At 41.3% G+C, this 26,314-nt stretch overlaps 1 protein-coding gene across 2 annotated transcripts in view; it reads left to right on the top strand.

Annotated features, from left to right (window-relative positions):
• The first annotated feature begins 1,773 nt into the window (after positions 1 to 1,773).
• LOC144018502 (pre-B-cell leukemia transcription factor 1) overlaps positions 1,774 to 26,314 on the top strand; it is an 89,454-nt gene continuing 64,913 nt past the window's right edge. Inside the window, exons 1-2 of one of the 2 annotated variants that reach the window (XM_077520707.1) lie at positions 1,774 to 2,556; positions 3,602 to 3,675. In XM_077520707.1, coding sequence (XP_077376833.1) covers positions 2,372 to 2,556; positions 3,602 to 3,675 — 259 coding nt within the window. In that variant the 5' untranslated portion in view covers positions 1,774 to 2,371. The remainder of the gene's footprint in view (positions 2,557 to 3,601; positions 3,676 to 26,314) is intronic. The other variant, XM_077520713.1, reaches the window with a different exon arrangement.

The following is a 26,314-nucleotide window of genomic DNA, read 5'->3' as shown; positions in this document are numbered from 1 at the left end:
CATTCCTCAGAGAAATGGGTATCTGTCTGTGTTGTTGGCAGATTGTATGTGCACATGGTCGTAAATGCCGCAAATACCACCGTGCATGGCCTCAAACCTATGCTGCATTCAAGGAAGGTCAGAAGTCAGAATTATCCCTGTTGGCTTTTCCCAGTTCCGACACATTTTGACCTCCAGTAAACTTTCCTTCTCGCAAATTTTACTTCATTCATTGTATTTGTCCTGTTTCACAAGTATTTCATACAGTTAAGTAGTTGACTGTGTAATATCATGTAGGAAAATGGCAGCATACTGTCACGCACATTGTGTTACGTGAAGTTATGTTGAATATTTATGAATGAAAAAGCTATCTAATTTTATACTCGAGTAAATTGTGTTTTACCATTCACGGTCTATGTTGCCAAAGGGCCATTGTAGAGTGACAACACATTGTAGTCCGTCGGAGAAGTCGAGGTCCCCCCCCCGACTTCGCAAGTGGTATTTCTGAGTTCAAAGGTGCGTTCCCTTACACACCTCCTGGTTTGAAGTTGGAAAAGTCCGACTTGCCCCTTACCTTGAATGCAGCATCAGGACTTCCCCTTTTTAGGACCCTTCTAGTGGCTCTTCAATAAACTGCCTGACTTAAAATAGCGAAGGACCCGTAGCTGTCTAACAACGTGCCTGATGTCGAATGTAAACAAACGAACTGGGCACTAAACGTGTGCTTGCATAAACGTAGCATAATGAAGAATTTACAACAGGAAGAAGAAAACATTATCATCACTGTCTGTAGTCATCTCACGTGAGCTTGTGCAACATGGCCAGAACAACAGAACAGAGACAGAAGAGAGAAGGCTAGCAGAATGGTATGCGAGGAAGTTAGCATACCAGGTTAAGAAAGTGGCTTTAGCCACAGGTGCCTCTTGTAATGACCTCGTTTACCTGGCAATTGAGTAAAAGTAGCTGTAGCTAAAGCCAAACTGTGGCATGTTTTTTACTTTCTGGACCTGGATTTCCCATCTCTGCTGGTAAGCGTATATTTACGTGTTTACTGGAGAAGAAAGAAAGAGTAGAAGAAAGAAGTGGAAGTACTTTGCGTCCGTCAACGTTTCCGTCATTGGTCAACAACAGGACATTCCGTCAAAGACGGATCTGTAAGTACTGGACGAAAACCCACTCTCAACGATGCTTACTCCAAATTTCTTGTCAGTTGTTAATCGTCAACTAAATGGTCAACATTGACGGAATCCCCAACTCTTGAAAAAACACTAAATTCTGTCTGAATTTCATTGTGTTTACCCCGCTTCAATTGCTGAACACAATACACTCACGTATACATGTTTTCTCTGTTTTTGTGCGTACTTAGAGCATAAATGCGCCTCAATATGACCGCAATTAAAAACCCCACGGTGGTGCCCAAAAGTGTCGGATGTAGCCGTTTAAATCAGACGGGAGCGCATTCATCATTGTTACCTTTGTGTGTGGCAACAGCTCCCTCAACCTGCTCCGCTGAATCCATTTTGATTTATTCTTCCTTTTGACTGATTACACGGATGTAAATATTCAAGGGGGGTTAAAATATGGCGTGGCTGACAGAGTGTCTTTTTCCAAAGCACCTCCATGCTGTCCTGTTGGGTCAGCGCCACTCACCGTTATTTATTAGGCTCCATATTCACTCTCTATCCATCACGGCATGGTCACATCTCTTTATGTTTATTACAGTGTCCCACCTTCCCCGGAATGGATGATTGACGTCTCGGGAGAGCGTCGAGGTGGGACTTGCGCGCTCCTTCTTCTCCAATGGAGGCTCGACGGGGGCGGAGGCTCCTCATTAGGAGTCAGTTAACACGCGTAAGAGAAACAATAACACAAGCGGAGTCCAAAATCCTTCACATGGTGGGAGGGCGGCCAGATAGGTCTGCGGTGCGCTTTTTTCTTTTTCTTTTTCTTTTTTTGAAGGCGCATTTTAAGGAGGCGCAACACTTTTAATCCCATTAGAAGCCTCTAACGTGCATGTTCGCCTCCCTCTCTCTCCGTGTAGCGGCGCAGGAGTGGCCAAAGCCAAAAGCAGCGATTCAGATCAGATTTCAGCTCGAGAAACCGAAAGAGAGAGAGAGAGAGTGAGTGTGTGCGTGTGAGGCAGTCAGTCTCCCTCCTCCCAAATCTCGAAAAGCTCACCGAGGAGGCGCGGCGAGAGGAATCCAGAGGAATTTTGCGCGGATATTTCCTTCCTTTTTTTTTTCCCCACCAGCCGTCGCTCTGCCGTCCTATTTCTCCTCCTCCTCCTCTTCCTCCTCACTGCCCCCCTTTTTTTTTCACATCCAAAAATAAATCAAGAAAGAGAATCGAGATTGAAAAGTTGGAGGCGAGGCAGCAAGGACCGTGGCCGAGGATGGACGAGCAGCCTCGCTTGATGCACTCTCACGGGGTAGGCATGGCCGGACACCCCGGCCTGGCGCAGCATTTGCCGGATGGCACCGCGGGGACGGACGGCGAGGGGAGGAAGCAGGACATCGGAGACATTTTACAGCAAATCATGACCATCACCGACCAGAGCCTGGACGAAGCGCAGGCGAGGTGAGACTGCACACTGAAACACGTGCGGGTTTAAAACACAAGAATATATATTTTTACAATGACAACATTAACACGTCACGATCACAAACCAGTAAGGATCAATGCAAACATTGAATTTGAATTAGTAACACATGCGACTAAAGACAGTCACACAAACATGAGTGGTGGAATAATTAGCGTTAATTTATTCAAACTTTTTTTTTTTTAATAACAAAAGCAAACGTATCATCAAAGTATAATGCGAGCCAACAGATTTCACCACCACAGTTTCACTTGTTACAAAGAGGCTTATACACTCTAATCCTATAATAACATGTTGAATATTCTCCTATAATTGCATGTTGAAATTATCCACTAATAGATGAAACTAATTACATAGGCAACTTGCAACTAATGTGTTGTTTTGCATTGTATATTTACGGTGTGGTTTAAAAACAAAAAATAAAATGTTCATGTTTCCCCTCCAAATGAGTCCCCAGGAAGATAGCTGGACATGTTGCAGAGCCTCCTGCATATACTCATATTACGCAAAATGCACTTGAACTCCTGTTGTGTTGCATTGAGTATTTGCTGTATGGTGAAAAATACTCTGTATTTTATATAAAATATATTTTTCATAGGTTTTACAAAATATGTTCTCTATACCTGCAATATACAAATATATACGGAAAATGCACGTAAGTAACATATCACTGTTGCTGACATCGTTACTAAATGGTGAAAAATACTATTGATTTAAGATCAAATTTGTAATTTTTCATCGTTGTTTTTCCCCCTAAAATATATACGCAAAATGCACTTGTACAACTGATGACTTTTGTAGTTGCAATGTGTAAAACAAAATACCTACAAAAAGTGGATTAAGTGTATATAATATTACTATTTCCCCAGATAGTGAAAAAAAAAAAAAAGTTTTCCAAATAAATTACATAGAAGATGACTGGACTACATTATTAACTAGTTGTGTTGACGTAGTTGTGTAGTGTTGACGTGTTTAAAAAAAAAAAAAAAAAGCCCGTTACTCAAGAAAGTGTTGTCATTTTAGGAAACATGCGTTGAACTGTCACAGAATGAAACCTGCTCTCTTCAACGTCTTGTGTGAAATAAAGGAGAAAACAGGTAAGATTTTTTTCCCCCTTTTCATGTTATCTATCTGTCGATCCGCCTTCAGCCACTATATTCTGCTGTTTTCCTATTCCTCGATTCCCCCCCAGTGTCATATAGTCCTGAGCCACATAAAAAGCATGCTTGTGCGCATGTTGTTTCTGCATCCCCTGACAAATGTCACCCAGCGTGCATGTGAGCGGTCGCAGCACACACAATGCACAGGAGTGTTTTCATGGCGGCTCTCTCTGGGCTGGGCTTTCTCACCCTCTGTCAGCTCCCCTCGGCCCTAGTTTGATGGTGTTTGCTAAGTGAGCTGTTTTACATGCAGAGGCTAGTCGTCGGGAGAGGGCTGGTGGGGGGGTGATTTTCTGTTTATGTTTGCAACAAGGGTCAAAGTCATGAAAAGGAATGTGTGAATTATTACTCACTTAGCAGCAAATTAAAGCGCAGCGACTCACATGATGAAAGCCCGTGATTAATCTCGGGAGGGATGTGGCCGAGCACGGCTCGTTTTTTTTTTAGAAATGGCTTTCCGAGGCTGGAAAATCAAACAAAGTCTGCAATTTGACCTCATCTTTTTGAGCTGGCGCTGCCAAGCTGTCAAAGGTTTTTTAAGAAAGCCTGGTCTCGGCGCGCGGTCGCCGTTGTTGCGTTCGCGGACAGCTGAAAATAAACACTTAATTCAAAATGGACGTTTTATTTCTATGAGTCAGACTTTGGCAGCAGGGGGTGGTGGAGAGGGAACCGAAAGACACCAGGGGATTTTCTGCAGATTTATAAAGGTTAAAGTGTGCTGTGTGCGAGGAGGAATCCATAGTAGGTTGGGGCCCTCGTTCTAAATTGCAAAGTGAGACAGTAATGCCTGGCTTTTTGTAAACTGTCTGGCGTCTCAGCGGGTTCAACTAGAGTTCGCTTTCCAAAAAGAAGAACAAAGTGACTTGGACTTTTTCCTGGCTTCTACCCGTGCCTCCCCTTTGCTTCCCTTCCCACCATTCTTGGCAAGCGGCGCTCCAGACAAAAGAGAGGTTCCCCCCCCCCTTTTTTTTTTTTTCTGCGAAATGAACCACCAAGTTTGGAAATGAACTTGAAAAGTTGGAGAATCATTTTTTTGAGGAGGGAAGCTTAATAACTCGCCGCGACCCTCATCTTCGCCCTCAAAGTGAAAATCCTTTCACTGTGTGTGACAGAGAAAATGAGTCAAACCTTCAGCATGGCATTTACAGGCAAATGTGCTGAGTGCAGTGTACGCGAGCAGCCTGTAATTTGTCAGCTCTTTAAAAAAAAAAAAAATATATATATATATATATATATATATATATATATATATATGTCCTTTATATAAAAGACTCCACTTCTTTGATTTTCAAATCGTCCTCAGGAATACTTCTTGGTCACGGTTACATACGTACGTGCGCCGCCTTCTTCCGTGTTGACAGCGGCAATATGAGACGTTGCCGCGGCTGAGCAGCTGACAAACAAGGCGGGCGCGCATGCCTTTGGCGGGATAAAGCCAACCTTAACCGATGACCCCTCCCATCCCCGTCCGCCGTGCTTTGGTGCCAGGGTCGGCCCCGTGTCAGGGTGGGAGTATTTAGCAAGCTGCGACAAGCTCAGCTGCGCAAAGCTTGTGTCGCCACTTGAATTTCTTCGACATCAACCTCTTTTTTTCTTTTCAAAAATCTCTTGGTTTGAACAGTTCCTGGGCGCTCATGAAGAGCTTGTTTTCCTGCCCTAGCTTCCTGCGAAGCGGTTTGTTTGTGTGGAACCATTAGAGCAGAGGCTGGCACGTACAGGTTAAAGAGAAGAGACGCCAGACACCAAGTTTGTGTTTGTTGGTGTCAGATTTCAGGCCGACTCTCCCTCTCTGTTTCTCTCTCTCTCTCTCTCGCTTCCCCGAGGATTGTTTCGTCAGGCCACTTCGGTGTCAGCAGCCTCACGTTACATCCATGCAGGCCAGCGCAGGTCAGAGGGGGAGCCTCCTGCCCGACTAATGTGATCAGGCGGATAATGCATTACGCTACTTGAACTTATCAAAGCTGGAGACCTGCTGAATCAGTCCATCCCGCTAAATGCGCCCGCGTGGCTAATGAGACGCAAACGCACCTTTGAGTCGGTATGGTCAACTTTCACGCTCACTGCTGCACGAAGTAGTTTTACGTTTTGGGTGAATGTGCTGAGTTACTAACAGCTCATCTCTGATGAGCTGCAGTGAAATTAGAGTGGCTTGTTGTTTTGTGACTGTCGAGAAACTAGCTGATCCCTGCCTGTGGTATAAACTAGCATAAACCTCATCCACTCAAAAGCAAGTGCTTTAGGGACGGACCAATTATCAGCCTGGCCGGTATTCAGCTTTTTAACAAATATCGGCCACAGCCTTTTAAAACAAACCAAAAAAAAGAAAAATCGGGCAGCCAATACTCGATCAATTCCGTGAACTTTATGAGATGTTGCTGACCCTGGAAATCTGCACCTTCTGTTTTTGTTTGAAATTAAACCTAAGATAACTGAAAATTTAATCAGGTATTTAGAAATTTTGGGAAACATTATTTACTGTAGAAAACTATAGAGAGCTCTTTATTTGTTTACTTTTTAATTTTGCATTTTTCTTCCTCCTCAGGGGCATATAACAAAAATATTTGGTCAGCACTGGCATGAAGACAATTTCAACAAAGTGAAATCTTAGATTTTTTATTTTTTTTATTATTATTTATTTTTGTTTAGAATTTTTTCACCTTTTTAGTGAAAGTGAATATTGGCTCCAAATATCGGTTATTGCTCCTCTTGAGTACTAATAATCTGCATCGGTAACTGCTCTGGGGGAAAAAAATAAAAAAATAAAAACATATAGGTCTTCTCAACTTGTCATTTTATTTTCCCCCAAGAAAATGTTGTCAGTTGTCCGTACAGACTTTGAAAAATTCTAATCAGGATTTTCCAAAACTCAATTGTAAGGATGTAATGGAACCCAAATATCATGATACGATATAACAATTTGAACATTACGTTATAATAATTAGCACGATATTTTCTATATATTTATTTTTTTTTAAAAAAAGAAAAGCTCACAATACTGTATAAAAACTGACGATACAGTATTGTCGAAAGGTATGGTCCAAAGGATTTGTTTTGGCCTGTCCGTGACGTTTCTCGCCGGAGCCTCAAAAATTTTCCTTCCAGCCGTGCCACGGAAGCAAGCTACTATCAGTGGCAAAATGTCGCCTTGCAAACACCTGATTGGTGGGCTGGCTTCATGCTCGTTTCTGGTTGACTGCTGTCCTTGAGCATCGATTGAATGTTGTGTTTACAAACAGCAAGGGAAATACTTCGGACCATACCTTTAAAAAAAACGAAAAACAAAACAAAACAAAAAACCTAATTTTATTGAATAAAAAAAATCACGATATTGTTTTGTACACAACAATGATAAAGAGCTAAAAATCCATACCAGTAGGTTCCCTGCTCGCCGCCATCTTCAGTCACTCTAAACGACGCACAGCGTGTCTTCTCTGTTGATTCAGCAGCGCAAAGCATCATGGTCTCTGTAGTTCACAATGCTGTGTTCGTCTTCGATGGATGTTTAGCGAGTTATTCGGATAAGGTCCAAATGAGTTCCACGTCAAAGGAACTAGGGCTGGGTATTGCCGCCAACCTCACGATACGATACGTATCATGATACAGGGGTCACGATACGTATCGCGATACATATGTATCCAACATAAGACATATTTTATTTCGTTTTTTTTAAACAAAATATAGGAAAATTGGTACACTGAGACACGTGCCATGTTAAGTTTATAAGTAAAGAAATGTTGATAATCTTCCTCTGCTTTAATTTTTCTTAGCAAGACACATTGTCCAATCTCTGGTGAGCTATTTTTGCATTAATTGAAGGCAATTAACTTCAAAGACGCTGCTGGTTTTGATTTCTTAAGTACAATGCAAGCTGCAAAGGCAAACGTTAACTGCCTATTTAAAGTTAAAAAGCAATATCGATACTGACGCCTGCGTATCGATACGTGTATTGTAATGAGGCCCGCAACGAGATATTGCCGTATCGATTTTTTTGAGCACACCCCTAAAAGGAACACATACAATTTGAATGCAGATTCGGTTACGTGTGCACTATGAGGAAAACGGTACAGTCCACCCCAATCATCCAACTGGAACAAATGACATCATCTCTGAACCAGCAAGTGACTACTAATTAGATCTAGCTAGTTCCGAAAATATTGCACTCCACTGAAGCTGTTATTGTGCCTTTTCTGGAAATACGTTTCTACAGGTTTGGTCCTAATAAACTGAGGTTGAGGTGTTGCTTGGGCCTGGTCATGCATTCTCACATGGACGAGGATTTTCTACAAACAAGGATAAGCGCTTTAGAAAATAAATGGATGGCTCACTTGTTTGTACTTTTTTTTTTTTTTTTTTTTTTTTCGGAAATGAGCGTTTTATGGCATTTTGTGTAGCAGTGATGGAGAGACTAGTTCAGGCAGCGGACCGAGTGGTCACTATGGCTCCCACCGCTGCTGTTTTTCAGTATTTAATTGACACGGCTATCCATGATGAGTTCAGAGGTTAGTGTTGCCTCTCTTTGTTACCCTCCTCTCATCTCCACTGACAGATGGAGGCATTAGTCTCCAATGTGGCGCTGTCCTGAAACTAATGGCTATGTCCTTGGTACCCCTGCACCGGCTGCGAGACTGTATATCTGTCCCCGGCCTGGAAGTGCAGAAGCAGCAGTTTATCCCCCACCACCTCCACCACCATCACCCCCTCCCAAACCCTCCATGTTTTAGTTTCCACGGAAATAAGGCCGAACAGGACCCTGTCTGTTCTCTCATAAATAACTTCATATAAATAACTTCAAACATGGCAGTGAAGTTTGCCTGAGAAAATGCTGCTGGGCTTTGATTTGCGAGTTTATAGGAAGCGCGCGGCAGAAATATGAATCTAAGTGAATAAGAATAAACATGTGACGGTCCCAAGCGGGGACGCGCTGACTGTCAGTTTGCTTTTCAAGTGACTTATATCATACATGGATTCCCGTTTAGCCTTTGCTGTTTATGCTCTTGTACATGCAGCACACGTCTTTTTTGCGCTCTTCTCTCTCCCTTCTGACGTATACCCGCTCGCAATTAGGCCGGCTAATATATTATGCAAATGTTGACTGGCTTAATTGAGACATGTTAATCATGTTTTAAGAGGCTAATTACGGCCATGTATATGTGAGGTGGGAGTAGTAATTAGCCGTGATAACAGATCTGGCTGAGGGATGGTCATCTTCTGCCTGTCAACGAACGGCAAGGTGTTTGTTTGTCGCTCCCTCTTTAGGAAGACGCCATTTTATTTTATTATTTTTTTTAAACACACGTGAAGGTATCTACATCACATCTCCATCTATAGTTTGCTTCCTGCAATTCTCAGCACGGTTATCTGATGCAGCAGGCCGCTCTGCACGTGGGGCTGTTCTTAGTCGCCTGACAGAGATCATATTCTGATCCATTACGCTAAGAATGCCTTCCCACTTATCGAATATAAAATGGCTTTGGAGAGGAAATTTGCTGGATGGGAAGGGAGTGGAGTTTCTCTATTTTTATCAGATGTTTGTCCGTGGAGCTGCTTTTTAGTGTCTCGGTTGACATTATTGCTCCTGCAATTGTTTTTTCTTATTGGTGCCATTTGGATTTGATTGGATTTCGAACGCTCTCCTGGAATTTGCACACGGCGTTGGGCTATTTGATGTGTATACGCTCACATTGGAGAAACATTCACCACCAGTGTGCTCCCACGAGTTGAATGGCGCACCGCTGAATTATATTGTGGAATCCTTCAAATAATTGTCCTGAGCTGTGATGTCAGCCCGAAGTTATAGCTCGACAGAAGCGCTTTGCGCTCACACACCGGATACTTGCCCGTGGTGTGGGTTCGATCCCCGTTTTCACACTAACTTACATGAGCTTGTTTAGTTTTAGAGTAGCTTGGCTGGTAGTTGATTTTAAATACTTTTAGACTTTTAGACACCACACGCACACACTTGTATATACACTGGGTGGGGCTTTGCTGGACCGCGGTTGACGGCTTCTTTCTTTGGTGGTGGTCCTTATGCATGCCAGATCCGTCGCACCAGCATCTACTGAAACTCAACAGAAGTACCCTCTCCCTCCCACAGCCCCTTGAATCAGTTGGTGCTGGTGTCTGTGGTTCTCACTTTGCTTTATCTATCCTTCCCTCCTTCCTCTCTTTAGTTTTTCCTCTGGTCACTTGAGATCTTAATTTATTAGAAGTATGAGGTTTCTGGGGTTGGCATAAGACTCCGGTTTTGTAACCACGCAGGAGGGGTCTTGTTGGTGCTGGACTTCACTTTGATGGATTGGATGTACTGGCTTCTATTGATCTCACTCTGCCTTATCGATCCTTCCCTCCTTCCTCTCTGTAGTTTTTCCTCTGGGCTCTTGAGATCTCGCTAAATTTGCTGGAATTTAGAGGCTTCCGGGGTTGGCGTAAGACTTTGATTTTGTAATCATGGGGAAGGCAGGAAGTGTTTGGTCGGTGCTGGATGTCACTTTGATTTACCTTTCTTTTCTCTTTATTTCTTTTTTTTTCTGACCTTTTCTCTGGTCTCCTGACCATTTAAATCTCACGACTCTGGCAAGATTCTGAAGTACCTGGTTAAGGCGAAGGGTAATGGGATATTTATAAGGTTTTAGGTGAATGAATGAGTATAAATTTATACGTATTTGCACGCACGCACACGCACGCACGCAAACGCACGCAAACGCACACACGCAAACGCACGCACGCACGCAAACGCACGCACGCACACATACACACACAAAAAAAAAAAAAAAAAAAAAAAAAAAAAAAAAAAAAAAGAGCAATGATGACAAGACGTTGAATCGGTAAGACTACCGAATGAACAATTCTGAGCTCTTAAAAAAAAATAAATAAATAAATAAATAAATAAAAAATAAATAAATAAATAAATAAATACTTTTAGACTTAGACTTAGACTTGACTTTATTGATCCCTTTGGGATGGCTCCCTCTGGGAAATTTACATGTCCAGCAGCAATGAGAACAGATAATAAAATAAAAAATAATTCAATCAATCAATAAATAAGGTTATTATTACACCAGAGATTGAATTAATAATGATAATAATAAAAAAATTCAATCAATAAATTAGGTTATTACACCAGAGATTGAAATAATAATAATAATAATAATAATAATAGTAATAATAGTAATAATAAAAATAAAAATTCAATCAATAAAAAAGGTTATTACACCGGAGACTGAATTAAATAATTTAAAGTACAGTAAAGTGCCATATTTTATTTTATTTATTTATTTTATTTATTATATTTTAGATTCAGCCTAAAACAATATTGAGGTCTAATAGTGACTGTTTTTCACTATTTTTGTTAATTGTTCATGAAACATGATTTGTCTCATAATAAATATATTTACAGTAATTCAGCCTGCTTGTCTTACCAGTAATAACTACAAACTGCTCTAAATCAAGTCATAATTTTATTATTGTGAGCAAGTAAAAATGATGGATCCTCTGTCATTGTTTCGAAAACTGGATGTTTTATTGCACTACTTATTTATTTATTTTTTTAAAGTAAGAAAAAAGTAAAAAAAAAAGTGTGTTAAAGTAAAAAAAAATAAAAAATTGTTACCTGAGTTTAAAAAGCTGAGTTTAAAAAATGGGTATCAAATTGTTTTTCTTTTTCGAGCCTGATAACGATTCATAAAACCATGAAATGATTATTTTAATATCTTTTTCCATAAATTTACAAGAAAAAAATATAATAAACTTGAATTTTAAAGGCTGAGGGTTTTTATTATTATTATTATTTATTTATTTATTTATTTATTTATTTATTTATTGTTTTTGTGACATTTACTGTGCACATGATTTTAAAATGATTTTCTTGCATTTATGAAAGACCTGACTTATTGTACTTAAATGAAAATTATGAAAATGTTTTCATCTCATCCTTGCTGACACTTAACACTTAAGTGATTATAACACTAAATCATTGAACCAATTACTTCCTCAGCAAAATTTAATTTGGAATTTAATGTTTGTGGAGTTTTTATCATGTCCTTGATGTTCCATAATGAATCAATATCGGATTAAGCTGTTCGAGCCGAATTGGGAAAAAATCACTCGAATTGAACTGAACTCTTGTGACTCGAAATCGAATCAATTGAGGAAATTAGAATTGATACCTTGCGCTAGTACTATACCTGCTTCTCTTCACCACTGATTATGTGTATATCATCGACAAACTCTTGCTTTGAATCTCATTCGCGTATTCAGGTGTACCTAATGTAGTGTCCAGTGACTGTCGAGATTTTTATTCGATTTGCCTTGATGGAGATGCTCGCCCTGGCACTTGTTAACCTTTTAATTGGAGGTGCGGGATCTCGTTCCTCTGGCACCCTGCCACTGCGATGTAAGTGGCGTGTTGGCAGCACACTGGGCTTGTACAAAGGAAGCCCCCTCGCCAAAACCCCAACCCGACCCGACTTGAGCTTGAACAGTCGAGCCCGAAATGGCAAGCGAGCGCTCGTCTTCTGGACAGCTTAGTAGAAATGACATCAATTAATACATGCTGCTTAAACGGGACTAAGATTAATGGTGGCCGCCCGCTTTGGGCTCGCATCCGCTGTCAGTCGCCGTTTGCCGCTCCAGATGGAATCAACACCAATCAATGAGGCTGCGCCGCTCTGCTTCCAACCGCACACATTTAAATACAGTGTGTATATATTGTAACGTCTCCCTCTCCATATCTCATATTACTTCCCATGCAACGCTTACTCAGGTGCCACCAAGATGGTTGTGGAGGGGGGTTTGATGGCTCCGTCGTGATTGGATGTTTCAATTACTGATAGTAATGCCACAGTGTAGTGAGTCACGCAGTGCAGATAGCGCCATTTATTTTAATCAGGCGGAGGGAGAGATGGGTGTGGATGTGTCTCCCTCGTTTCGGAGTACTTGCACATTTAGATGCAGGGGAGCGCGCTCTCCCTCGCACGCACACACTCAGGTGGATTGAGAGTAGAGAGGTTGCCGTGGGTAACGCGTAGCGACAAGCTACTCTCTCTGCGAGCTATTCTAATTTATGTTAATAAACCTTTTCTGTTGCCGTGAGAGACAAAAGGAGGCCCCAGATGAGCCCGGGTAACCTCGGCACCTTCGCACAAAGAAGGAGGGAACAAAACAAGAGGGAAGAGAAGTTGAACTCTGCAGAACGGCACAAATACTTGAGCAGAGAAGGATGTTAAATTTAGCCACTTTCCGCTTTTTTTTTTTTTTTTTTTTCCCGTGGCTGCAAAATCAAACGGATCATGCTGGCAATCTGCAGGATGGCACCTGCTGTTTCCGTCTGTGTATGTGTGTCAAGGTGTGTGTGTGTTGTAAAGGGAGGTAGACGCTCTCTCGGGATTGGAACCTTCATTTTTGGATCACTTCCCACAGGGCAGATGTGACACGGCGGGCAGCGTTTAGCACAGCGGGGACGAGAGCGCGGGGTTGCAGAGGTCAGCGTCGGCCCGGAAAGGTCCTCTCGTGAATGATCAGCTGCTGAAGGAGAACAAAAATGAGACAAAAAATAATAATAATCGTAGCTAATCAGTGCATATTTTTGTTTTGCTTTGTCATTTAAAGTGATCAATTCACTTTCTGATCCTTAAAAAAAAAAAGCGATTTTATTATTAGTCGTGTTTCTTAGAGAATGTCAGTCTTCATAATGTCGTGCATACTGCTGAGAAATGAAAGGAAAAAGGAAGTTTATTTTGTTGATGGTTGCCGTCTTTGAGGATAGCTTTGCCTGCAGCTGTTTGTGGATGATAGCTTTTGTGCTGGAGGACAGAATGAATTCACAGCGGAACCTCTAAAGTGGAACACAATCCATGCTGGGATGCTGACGCCAACCAGCGTCCCAGCATGGATTGTTTTTGTTTGCTTTGAAAATTCTTCCCGTAGGAAATAATGGAAATGTCAGGTTCAAGCTGGGGCCAACAAATTAACTGAACTTTTACTTTCTTAACGAGCATACAAATAAGTTAAGCACTGTACTGTTAATGCCTTAACATTAAACACCCTTAAACACTCTCTAAAAGGTAGAAAATTACCTTCTTCTCTTCTTCTCTACCTTCGTGTACAATTTTGTTTAAAATATTCTATCTGCTATTCATTTTGCTATATTATTTCAAAGCCAAATAGGTAAGCAGAGCTGTGTTGAGTTTTGTTGGATGCACAGATTAACATTTCCTGACAGTGTTTGCTTCTATTAAGCGGCAGGCATTCGATTATTTCGTGAAATTGCCAATGTGGTGGTTATTTGGTGATTTGTCCGCAGCATGTTCCACATACTCGAGCGGCACACTAGTTAACAAGTGTGGGAAGTATTTGTTTGTATGTAATGTTTATCGTTTTGACTCCACAAATAAAATTTAAAAAAAAAACATCTCTGGACTTTACATCTGCAAATAGAGGCCACCTGTCTTGTTGCATCCCCTCGCTCTATCCTGGTCGTCATGGTTACGAAAGTACTACTCAGCTTTGGTTCTGCAGTGGAGCTGACGGGGTTTACGGCCACTCATTTTCATGACAGGACCGCCCTGTCAAAACATTCTAAGGTCCGCGAATCTTAAAAGATGTGAAAAGTGGATATTATGTCAAAAAGAACAGACATGTTATAAAGAACCGGGCGGCATAAAATGTCTTTTAACTAAAGAGTGGGACTGTGTCTAATTGTTTTAATATAAACAAATGGAGAAGGAATGCTACCAAGTACCTTCGATAACAACTATAGCAACAAGCTATTTCAACAAGCTAGCACTAGCAGCTAGCATTAATTATTGCTTTGCTAGACTATAATATAAGTCAGTAGCCAACACTTTAACATTCTTAACTGTCATACAATTAGAACAAGTAGTGAAGAAGTTGGGCTCCTTTTACAAAATAAACTCTGTTCTGTTATTATTGCTGTTGAATATTGTACTTCCTACTTCGCTCTAAGTTCAGTTTCTTGTTGTAGCCTCTCACCCCTGCGACGAAAGCTACAATAAAACATTACAAAAGGTGTTTGAAGAGGCTTAAATCTGATTTTGCACCATCTAAATTGTAGTTAACATCTGAAACGGCAAATCTGTTACCCAGTTAAACTGAAAGAACGCTTATCAGCAGCACTAACTCTAATGTCAGTAAATTGGGGGGGGGGGGGGGGGGGGGGGGATAAATGTAGGTGTAAATGTTTGCGCATATGTCGCCATTTTATACAACATAATAGCTATTGTGTGGGCTTGCCGGACTCATTTGTATCCTTTGACCATGAAAAGTAACAACTGCAGTCTTGCTCCTGTGTGTCCTGACCCCAAAAGAGCGACGTCTTCTCCTGTCCTCCATCTTGCCTTGAGCAGTGTTAGTTCTGGACAGTTAACTTCTTCCCAAATGATCTTAATTGCGCTCATTTTCTTACTCGAGCATCATCAGCAACTCGCAGATCCACCCATCCACGCACACTCGCGCTCATTAGCGGCTCACTTCACGCCTACAAAGAGTGTTTACCCTCCAAAGAGCCAAACTTATGAAGTAGTTTACTTTCCACACGTTTTAAAAAAAAAATCATTTTTGTTGTTAATTTGACTTTCATTGTCTAGTAATTCAATAAGACACAAGATATGGGTGTATGTACTACGAGTAAGAGTCATGTAATGTTGATGTTAAAACAAGTATGAAGACAACCACGATGAATGTTTGTTGGCACTCTATCGTAACGATCCTCTTTTTAACCGTCTGCATTTTTGTGGTGCACATAAACTTCATCATGTGGTTTATGTTGTTTTATTCATGCTAGCTGAACCTTCAGCTAAACCAACCGTGTCTCCTTAAAGCAACAGTAAGGCCTTTTTCCCCTCTCAAATCTCTGATTTTATAACTTTTGCTCGACTTTGGTGAATATAAATCCAAAACATATGGTTATTGAATTTGTCTTTCGATAAAATCAAGTATTTAAGGCACGCACTGTTTGCCAACTTATGTGAGCGTAACACCTGTAGTAATTTGCCCCACCACGTCCAGACTACAAATGAAGGTACTGATTTTACCACACTATACAACCCCACCACCACCATAAAATGAGTGCCTGTAAATAGAGTGTATTTCACTCACTAAAACACCAAATTACAATTTTGTCATACTTCGTCAGTCAACGTAGCGGTTAGCTAACATCGGTCACATTGTTAGCTAATGTGAATGCTAATCTGTGCTAACACTGATGTTTACAGTATAATATTCTAGTGTGGTTGCTTGAAAATGTTACCTAGCCTAGTTAATCATGTCATGGGGCATATATACTCATTGTGGGCGTGGTTATTATGTTAATTAGCAAGGGCGGGGAAGACGCCAGTTCAGAAGGTCTTGCTCACTAACACATTTTAAAAAATGTGCTGTTTAACTTCACACATCAAGTCAACCAACTATTTGCATACAAGATGTTGAAAAGTGAATTCTCCGTAATATATGCTGTCAGTGTTCTCATTGTGCTTTGTATCATTCTTGAGCGTGTTGCCCATGTGATGGAGGCTAGCGGCACTTGTTGCCATCTATCTGTAATCACAATCGGAATTGGCGACCCCTCACTCCCCGTGCCCGGAGGCCAGTGTCTCGTCCCCGATTACGTTTTATTCAATTGGCAATGGCGCCACCACCTTGTAGCCCATTTTATTGGACATGGTCCTTCAGCAGCACGTTAGGCAGTACCCCCCTCCCTAAAACACATAAAATTCCTTTATGCTGCCATTACTTGAGTTTATAAAGAGCTCCGCCGCTGCCCTACCTCACTATCCCGTCCCCGCCAATAAGATCATATTGATAGATTGATATTGGGCGAGCTGTCGCGTGATAAAGGCGCGGAGGTTAAGAGCTTCTTGGATAGTTTAACCTTGATAAAACAGTTGTTTCACCGAGGCTGATTTCGGCCCATCCGTCTTCATCCGTCAGGGCCCCGCCGAAGTATGCAAATGAGGGCGGCAGAGGGAAGCGCCGTGTGCAGTTAAATGGGGCGTTGCGAATGTGCGGTGTACCGCGCCGATGGGGTGATACTACTTACTGTCCAAATTTAGTGCGTCTCTGCTGAAGCATCCTGGCAGCACCCCCCCTCACAACCCCCCACCCGCCTACCTTCTGCATTTCAAGAATATATACGAGGAAGAGTAAAGTGATTACATCTGTGGCAGCTGCGTGGCACTTTATATGTGCATTTCCCGGCACGTGATGTTCTGTTTTTGATAGATGAGCTGGGATTTACTGACTGCTCTTTAGTCCTTTTTTTGTTGTTGCATGTGCTATATCTGTATTTACATGTCGTGGGGGTTTTATGGCCCGCCGGAGCCATACATTGTGGAATATGGTTGTTTATTGCTCTAATTAGTAAGTCTGGAGGTGCGGGGGTAATAATCTTTATGATAATATCTGTTTATGCCTCAACACAGCTCTTCATTTAGGCTTTATTTTGCTCTCGGGTAGCTTAGTTTGCCTGATTAGTTTTGGACCGACTCAGCAGCACTCGGGATGTTTTTTTTTTTTTAAACTCATTTCTTTCATGTGCAGGCATATTGATTGATTTCCGCAGCTCACTCATTATTTTTTTCCTCTTCCTCACAACTTATTTCCAGCACCAAGGCTAGAAACGGATCCCCACGTCTGCACTCGGCTGTCTGACTTGCCACCGCGCACATAAAGCTGTCAATCACCGGCGTTCCTGCTTGCCCTTTGTTATGGAACGCCAACTCCGTGGGTGGGTCCTTTGGGTGATAGATGGCACCGAGAGCCTATCAGACTAGCAGGAGCATCCATCTCTGTCTGGAGCCTGTTAAACAAGCTCGGGAAGGCAGCCATGTAGCCCTAACCACCACTGGCCTCCACTAAAAAACCCCATTAACATTAATGAAGGATAGCTTTAAAAGTTCTCCACTAATAGGCTTCAATTGGATTTATGAGTCCGATAGTTTGCCAGGGAGTACGTCATGAAAAAATGTCACAGGTAAATGAATGGAAATGAGCATCAAAAAGATCCACAAACGCTTTTCTTGCTGCTTGCCTTCCGACAGACTGCGAGGTTTTAAACGACTGCAAACGATAAAGCAGCTCATCGTAGTCGCGCCGCCGCTGCTTCTGCGGGAGCGAAAATAAAAAAAATCCAGTTGTTGAAAGGCCTTTCATTTCAGATGCCCCTGGCCATTTCAATAACGTTCAGCACTTTACCTGTCTGCAAGGTCCCCGGAGAGAGGGCCACTTTGAAACCGCCATTAGCCTGATTCCTCAGCCGCAGATTATCGTGCCAGTACGGTGCAATCACGATGTTGAAAAAAAAAAAAGGCTCTGATTACGGTCCGTCTCACCTGCAAAGCGAAGGACGTGTTTTTGTTGGTATGTCATAGTGCATTACGCCTGTCAGAGGCAAAAAATGGCAATTTGTTTTCAACCTCTCATTTGGTGTGAATGTTAAAAGGATATTCAGAAATGCACTTGGCAAAGGAAGTCGCTCCGCGTGGGAGCTACATCCCTTTTAAGTGGTGGTCTTAACGGTGGCAACGTATTTGTACATAAGTCGGAAAATGCCATAGTCAGTCACGAACCGATGCTAACGCAGTAGAGGCCATACACATATAAAACATTAAAAACAATAAGCCACGGTGCAAACTATTTAATTATGTGCTGTTGGTAACCTCAATATGTCTGCAAATCAGAATTGTATTTGTTCATAGCGTAGTTTGGCCTTTCCGTTACCACTAGACCTCGGACTCACACCCAAAATCCTGATTCGTGTTGATGGCAATGAATGACTTCTGATTTGTGTTTGAATCTTATTCATTGCGTTTTTCTTTAAAAAAAAAAAAAAAAAAGACGTCATAGTCCAACAAATGAAAAATCCCGCTTGATCAAAAAGGTAAATGGAGTGCACTGAAATAGCACTTCAACTGAAGTATACAGTGCAGAGCCTGACATTCACTTATTTGAAAGCTTATCTATTGAGTCGGAAAATACAACATCTAACTCGAAAAAAATGTTTCTTTTTAGTTAAAAATGGCTGACTTAACATGATCACGTGCTGCTTTGTGGCCAAATGCGGAATCAGGGTTGGTTTTGTTTTGTTTTCTCCCACCTACTCGTGTTCTAAATGATATAAATCTTGGTTCCCGGGGGCTTAGGGTGACCATCTTACCATTTCCCCCCCCAAAAAAGAGGGCACTTGCCCCGGCCTTGAAATTGCGGTACCAGTCGCAGTTACACAGTGTACTTACCCTCTTATTAGTCATGCAATGCCAACCGGACATTTTCACAAATTTATAAAAACCCCGGACGAAAATGGTCTGTCCTCCCAAACGAGGACATTTGCTCACCTTACGCGGGCTAACTGCATCCTGTTGCTAAGCTAGCTAGCTAGCTGGGGAGCTACCTATTGTTAGTTGCCGTGTGTAGCTGCAAACTAATGACAGAGGTGCTTATATACTGCTGGGATGGCCATCATTGACTGCACTGCTGGACAGTTTATTGCTAATGCTAATTAACTGGCTAACTATTACATATACTGTACTTCGAATTTGTATTGCCCAAAGGAGCCTGCCTGCGCACCCCTCACATACCGACATTACACACATTGAGCTCCCCATTCAAATCACAACATACACAACAATATTATACGATTCGTTCTAATTCGAGTCTGAAATTTATGATTCGATGAATGCTTTTCTATGTCCATTCGAATCCCAATTTGAATCACCACTGATTCGTTGTCAGTTTAGGTAACACCATACTTAGTTTTTAATTTGATTGTTTTTTTCCCCCTATATTTATGGCTACAAATGTTTCTCATCGAAACATTTACTGTAAATTAGCACTTCTGTGTTAAAAGGCTGCTCAGAAAAGCACTCGGCGAAAGCAAGTGGCTTCAAGCAGCTCGCGTGTGAGCCGCATTCCTTTTAATTGCCGTTGAAAATACACTTCATGATTATCATTCCGCGCATCCGCCGCTCTTGCTCCCCAATCTCTCGCCTCTCGCCTGCTCCCCGCTAACCTCTGATGTCATTAGCGGTGAGGGGAGAGGAGGCTCGCTATCCTTAATGAATTCCGCTGTGTCTCCGCACTCCCCCACCTAGTTAACCCTACCCCCTCCAATGCTCAAGGTGTCAAATTAAAGCAGCTGGAAACGGGCAGAACAAGGAGATGGGAAAGGTGCGCCTCGCCCTCCCCGACTCTACTCCTTCTCTCGTCTCCCTCATACGACATAATATTCATGAACAATATCCATGTTAGCCCTATATGGAAAAAAAAGTCTGGATGCGCTTCACATTCACATTAGCGACTGCCTGGTGTTCACTAATATTACGTTTAATTGCTCAATATGCACTAAAAATACAGATAGTGGACAAATCCTTGGAGCAGCTGACTTACTGGAGTGTAATAGCAGTTTAATAATGCAACTAAAAAAGGAGCGTAATTGCACCCAAATGAATAAAAAGTGGACACGCTCGAGTGCAGGCGTTTGAGTGCGTGTTGTTAGTGTCGTATTGTAATATTATTGGATTATGATGCATTAAGTAGCTTTTATATACTGTTTAATCTGTTGCTGCATCGCAAATAAGGTCAAGCTACGCAGTATTTCGCAGTAAAAATAGAGTAGTCTTACAATCTGCCTTCACAAATATTTTGCTGGTTTCATTATTGTAGCTGTGCATCATACTGAGCGGTGTTTTTAATATTCTGTGCGGTCATGTAGTCAAGTAAGTAAATATACCTCTCAGTATGATGCAGTGCGCATCTACGCTACAGCAAAGTAATGAGGTTTCCTTCAATCAGCCTGAGCATTATTAAATTTGCATAGGCAGATTTATTTATTTATTTATTTATTTTTTTTTGCTACAGCTCTTAAATTGCCTCTGAAAGTGAATTATTGAATTTAATTGTGCAAGTGTACCCAGTGATGTGGCTGAGATCATGTAGTGTGTTCAGTTCACCTCAAGGCTAAGTTTACAAAATATATTTTTATTCATACATGTGTCACTGCACTTTGTATGGAGACAATCGTTGTTGACACAGATTGGAAGGCGTCCAATCAAATGCTCTGTGTCATTGTCGATCGGATACGAACAATTCATTTCCAGTAATTGTTTTTTAAATACAGTATTTAATTGTCAATCATCTCTCAATATATATCAATAATCATGCCCAAGGATGTGCATTATCAAATGAAACCATTGCTGTCACTTTCGTTAAAGCGTAAAAAAAAAAAAAGCAGGATTATGTTCTTCTTCTTTCAAATTTCCATCTCAAACAAAATAAGTGTGCTACCAGCTAGTGGTTGACAGTGGAATTACAACCAATGTAAACAAGCGTTAGACCAAAATAAAGTAAGTAAGCTTTATTTGTATTGCGCATTTCACAGACAGAAAGTTACAAAGCGTTTTAAGCTACAAAAAAAAAAGAGATAAAAAATAGTGAAGTATGGGACCAACCATAAAAACAAAACAAAAACACCAAATTTTAGCAGGTCCAGCTTCAACACATGATGTCATGCTATGCTAGCGATGGCAACACACACGGGAAGCTCACTACATCTGTTTTCCAGGTTTGGTCACCTCACTTTCCGTATATAATGGATTACAAACATTGTTGGGTGTGAATTAATGACAGAATTTTGCTTTTGGAGTTTTTTATTTGTTTGTTTATTTGTGGTCTGGTTCGAGAAGTGTTTGTCAGAAAAATACTTACTGTAATTATATCTTTGATACTGTGTTAGCACAGGTTAGTGACTAAAGCCCTTATCCCACTGAATGTTTGCGATGTTAGCGAATGTTGATTTCATGTCAGGATTCGTTCTATGTTGCAACATTTTCTAAACATTTCTAAACATTCTCTGACCAGTCTTAATGGGTCTCTAAACATGGTCTTAATGGAATTTTTATTGCCACAAGAAAGACCATTAAGACTGTTTAAAAAAATGTTTAGGAAACCTGAACGAACCCTGACGTGAAATCATTCACTAGCGTCACAAATGTTCGCCCTTCAGTGGGATATAGTCTTATAAGTGTTGATAAGTGTTGTTCATACAAATATTTAGTGTAATCATGACTTCGCTACACTGTTAGCTAACGATTTCCAAACATCACCATACGATATTATCACGATATGAAGCTCACGATCCGATAATTATCTCGGCATTGTGGGAACGTTGGCGATATTTAAAAAAGGTCACAATATTGTAAAAAAAAAAAAAAAAAAAAAAAAAAAAAGCTCATATTAAAAAAAAAAACACACATTATGGTGCTTTTGTACATAACTGTAATACATATAAACAAGCTACAATCTCTAATAACACGTTTCGAAAGTGCTATATAAAACTACACATTTTTAACAAGCTCTAAACAGTCTTAAAGGTTCTTAGAACGGTCTTAATTGTCTGAAGAACATTAACTCATTAGCTCCCAAAAACGTATAAATACGTCATATTTCAAATGTTTTAAGTGTCCCAAAGACGTATTTATACGTTTTTTGTTGTTTTTTTATGCCAGAGCATAGAGAAGGCTTTTATGCAGTCTCTCTACTGCAGAAAATGGTTGAGTGGCAGCAGAGTATAAGAGATCAACCAGGCCATGTTAAAACTCCCACAATTTTCCCACAGTTCTAAGCAGAATTGAGAAAAATGATGAAACTTAGCTATGTTCTATTACTAATTGCTGCACAGCGGAAATTGATAGGAATATACTATTTTTCCCTGATAAGAGAAGAGACTCTAATCTCTCTTTTGGTATGTTCCATATTTTTCTAGCAATAGAACATAATATTTCGCGGGCCTTGAAAAATCAGTCAAAATCCAGGAAAACACAAGTGAAAATGGTTGGGAGTGAATGAGTTAATACTGTTTCGAGAACCATTAGACTTTTTAGAGAACATTCAGGAAACACTGCGAACTTGAATGAATCCTGATGTGAAATCAACATTCGTTAGCATCGCAAATGTTCGCCCCTCAGTGGCATGTGGGCTTAGGCCTCATTCCGTCTTAAATACAAATCAGGGGTGCTTCATGTTTTATATTTATGGCATAAAAGTGTTGTTCAAACAAATATTTACTCAAGTCAGACAAATATTTACATTAATCATACAAATATTTGCTTATAATCATGACTTTGCTAAATTGCTACCTTGTTAGCATAGATTAGCGGCTAAGCCTCATTTTGTCTTGCGTACAAATCGGTGTTACGTAACATAACTCCGCCTGTACAGTACTTTTCATTTACTAGTGAGTGAGCTTGTACATATTCATTAGGTTGCAGCCTCCCGGTGACCCTGCTCAAGATAAGTGACGAAGGAAATGGATGTCGAAGAAGTGCTTGAATGTGACCTTGTATACGCTTTTATGAGGCTTGTTTGCTCAAATCGGAACAATATCTCGGGCGTCTTTTTACAGGGCGAGCAGCAGCTTGCCGCGTTTTCCTCGCATGAGCCCCCGCGACAGTCGACAAGAGGACGGTCTCACTGCGCGGCGGTGTCGTCGGCCATATTAATAGCGACGCTGACAGTGATAACATATCCTCCCTCGCCCCGCTGTCACTTCCTGTCCTCGTGGCCGCGCATCTTTCCGCAACCGGAGCGCCGTCGCCACCGCCCGCCTAAATGAGCACCAGCGGCGCTCCTTAATCACGTTAAAGTGTTTCAGGGTGGATTTTTCTTTCTTTTTTTTTTTCCTACACGCTTTGAGCCCAACGCCTGCTTTTGATAGTCCTGACTCAACACCCCACCCCCCCCACCCCCCGTGGCTGTGCTTACTCACTCCCATTTAGTTTTCCTTGGCAGACCCAGGCCACAGCTCATTAGGCTAAGAGAATGCGCCCGCCTTAATTAATGATATGTAAATATCCTCCAATCGGCCACATTAGCATACTAAGAGAGATTTGCGGAATCTGTGGAGTAATATATTTTAATTAGGGATTAATTAGAAATAATGGCAATTTCATTTGGCCTGGCAGGTTTGTGTTTTGGTGTCGAGAGCATGCCAGCCTTTTGAACGCTGAGGCTGCAAAGCGCCGCGCACTCCCGAGGAAGCTCTCGTGCCGCTCGCTGTCTGTGCTGCATACAAACACGTCACGCACACGCGCGCACGTGCACGTGCTGGTGTCACATTCCTTGAGATGCCAGAGCCTTCCCAGGGGGTCTTCGCGAGGCGCCGGGGTTTTTGCAAAGGAGGCGAGGGCGGCGATGTTGAGGGGGGGGGGATCCGGCTGCTCGCGCACACAATGTTTTTTGGTTTGGGCTTGGACCCACTTTGTTGTTTTTTTTATATCCGGCTCACTATTCATGCAGCGGGTGAGGGCACAAGTCAATTTGTTCAGCTTTAAGATAATTATTTTCATAGGCAGGCTGACCCTTGTGTCGAGTTTGATTCAGTGGAAAGCTTTGCGCTTCCTCTCCGCGCCGTCTGTGTTTTTCCTCTCCGTGACAGGCGTGAAAATAAAATAAATCTGAATGGCGACAAAGAAACCATTTGTCATCAGCAGTGCTAATAACAGATAGCACGCGCGGGCCTCTATCACAGAATCTTCTAGGTGGAAATCATCCCCATTAGCAGACGTCAAGGCTGTTTCCTGCTTCCTGATGCTCTTTGCTGCGCGAGCACACACACACGTCCACACACGAAGAATTGAACTCGATTCTCTTGAACGACAATGGGGGAAATCAGCGGTCAATGAATGGATTCAATGTTATTTTTTAACGGCATTTTACTAGGGATGGCCGAGTACCAATACCAGGTATCGGTATCGGTTCAATACCCGGCCTTATTTCAAGGTATTGGTTTTGACAAAAATATGCATCAGCCTTTTTTTTTTTTTAAAAATCGGACAGCTCATAATAGATTAATTTGAAATGGTGTTAACTTCAGTTACTTATTTATTATTTATTTACATTTTCAGTTAACTTTATAATAGATGCTGTTGACCCTGTAAACTTTTTGTTTGAAATGAAAACTAATATAAGCGAAAATTTAACGTTTCAGATATTTTGACATTTTGGAAACCTTTATTTACTATAGAGAACAATATTTACTTAAGTATTCATTTAACTTTTTAAGAAATGATGGAAGCTAATTTTTTTTGTTAGCATTTTAAACAAAAACATATGTTGTATAGGATTTTTAAAAAAAATAGAAAGTAAAAAAACATTTGCACATCCCCAAAGTTGTTAATAAACATATGTGTTAAGACATTTTAACAAATGTAAAAATTTGAGTTTGTATTTTTTATTTTATTTTTTTTATTTTGACACCAATATTTTCTCTTTTAGTGAAAATGCATATTGTCTCCAAATACCGGTTATCGGCCTCTTTGACTACTAATAATCAATATCGGCCATGAAAAAAATAAATAAATATATATATATATATATATATATATATATATATATATATGTTAGGCTGATTTAGTTTGGTATATGGTATGGTAAGAATCTTATGTATCAAAAGTACTCGTGGTATCGGTCAAGAGTTATACTGGTATCGGTGTGGACAAAAAAGTGGTAGCGAACATCCTTAACATACGACACGTACTGATATTTTGTTTGGTATTACATATTACACGTACTGATATTTTGTTTGATATATATAGTATGGTAAGAAATTTTTATGTATTGAAAGTACTAACTAGTGGTATCGGTGACTACTCAAGAGTTGTACTCGTACTGGTGTCAGTGTGAAAAAAAAGTGGTATCGAACATTCCTAACATATTACACATGTGCTGATATTTTTAATGAATTCAGGGAATATCACTTTGAATGTTCTGAACTCTTACTTCCATGCCGGAATCCCTACTGCTTCCCCTAAATTTCTTTAGCGCAGACGTAACTCAGCTAGCTAGCAAAGCTTTTCATATTGACTCTGCCGTGCACTATGATCAACAATCAATTCCACACAATGGCCAATAAATTGACAAGACTATCATGTCCATCCCTTGGATGATTTTTGCTCTTCATATTTCAGCATGGAAGCATGTGATAAAGGCCTGTTTTTCCCCCTTGAGCTGCGCTTAAGGCCGAGAGCTGCGTTGGCATTTGCGAAGTGTCGTCAGCGCGCTGATGTTATTGATCCGGGACCTTCCGAATTCATTAGGAGATCCAGCCCCGAGTGTGCGGCATCTTTATTTATGGCGCCGGTCTGCCTCTCTTCTTCTTCTTCTCTCTCGCCTTCCTTTTCTTTTGCCTTGCTCGCACCCGGTCTGCCTTCCCCTTTCATCCTCCATGCATTATTCTTTTATTATTCTTTTACAGCTGCCTTATCGGCCGCATTTTGGCGAGGATAAGACCTGTCATCTTTGGGTCTTGTCTGGTGGAGATGATGGGAGACTTGAAGGGGAGGAGGAGGAGGAGGAGGAGGAGGAAGAGGCGGAGGAGGGAGCGGGTGGTTGTAGAGATTGCCTGCTGTCCCCCCCTGTTTCCTCCCCCCCCCATCTGAAATGGACCACTCTCTCTCATTCTCTCTCCCTCGCTGGCTGTCTCTCTTTGTAATGAGAATCTGGCTCTAATTGAGGGAGCTGCAGAGAGCTGGCCGAGGGCGGCGGGGTTAGATTGTGATAGTGGCTACGT

The sequence above is a fragment of the Festucalex cinctus genome, chromosome 1 (genome assembly GCF_051991245.1).
Source record: "Festucalex cinctus isolate MCC-2025b chromosome 1, RoL_Fcin_1.0, whole genome shotgun sequence".
Classification (NCBI taxonomy): Eukaryota; Metazoa; Chordata; class Actinopteri; order Syngnathiformes; family Syngnathidae; genus Festucalex; species Festucalex cinctus.
Note: the sequence above shows the minus strand (reverse complement) of the source record. Positions and strands in the feature narration are given on the sequence as shown.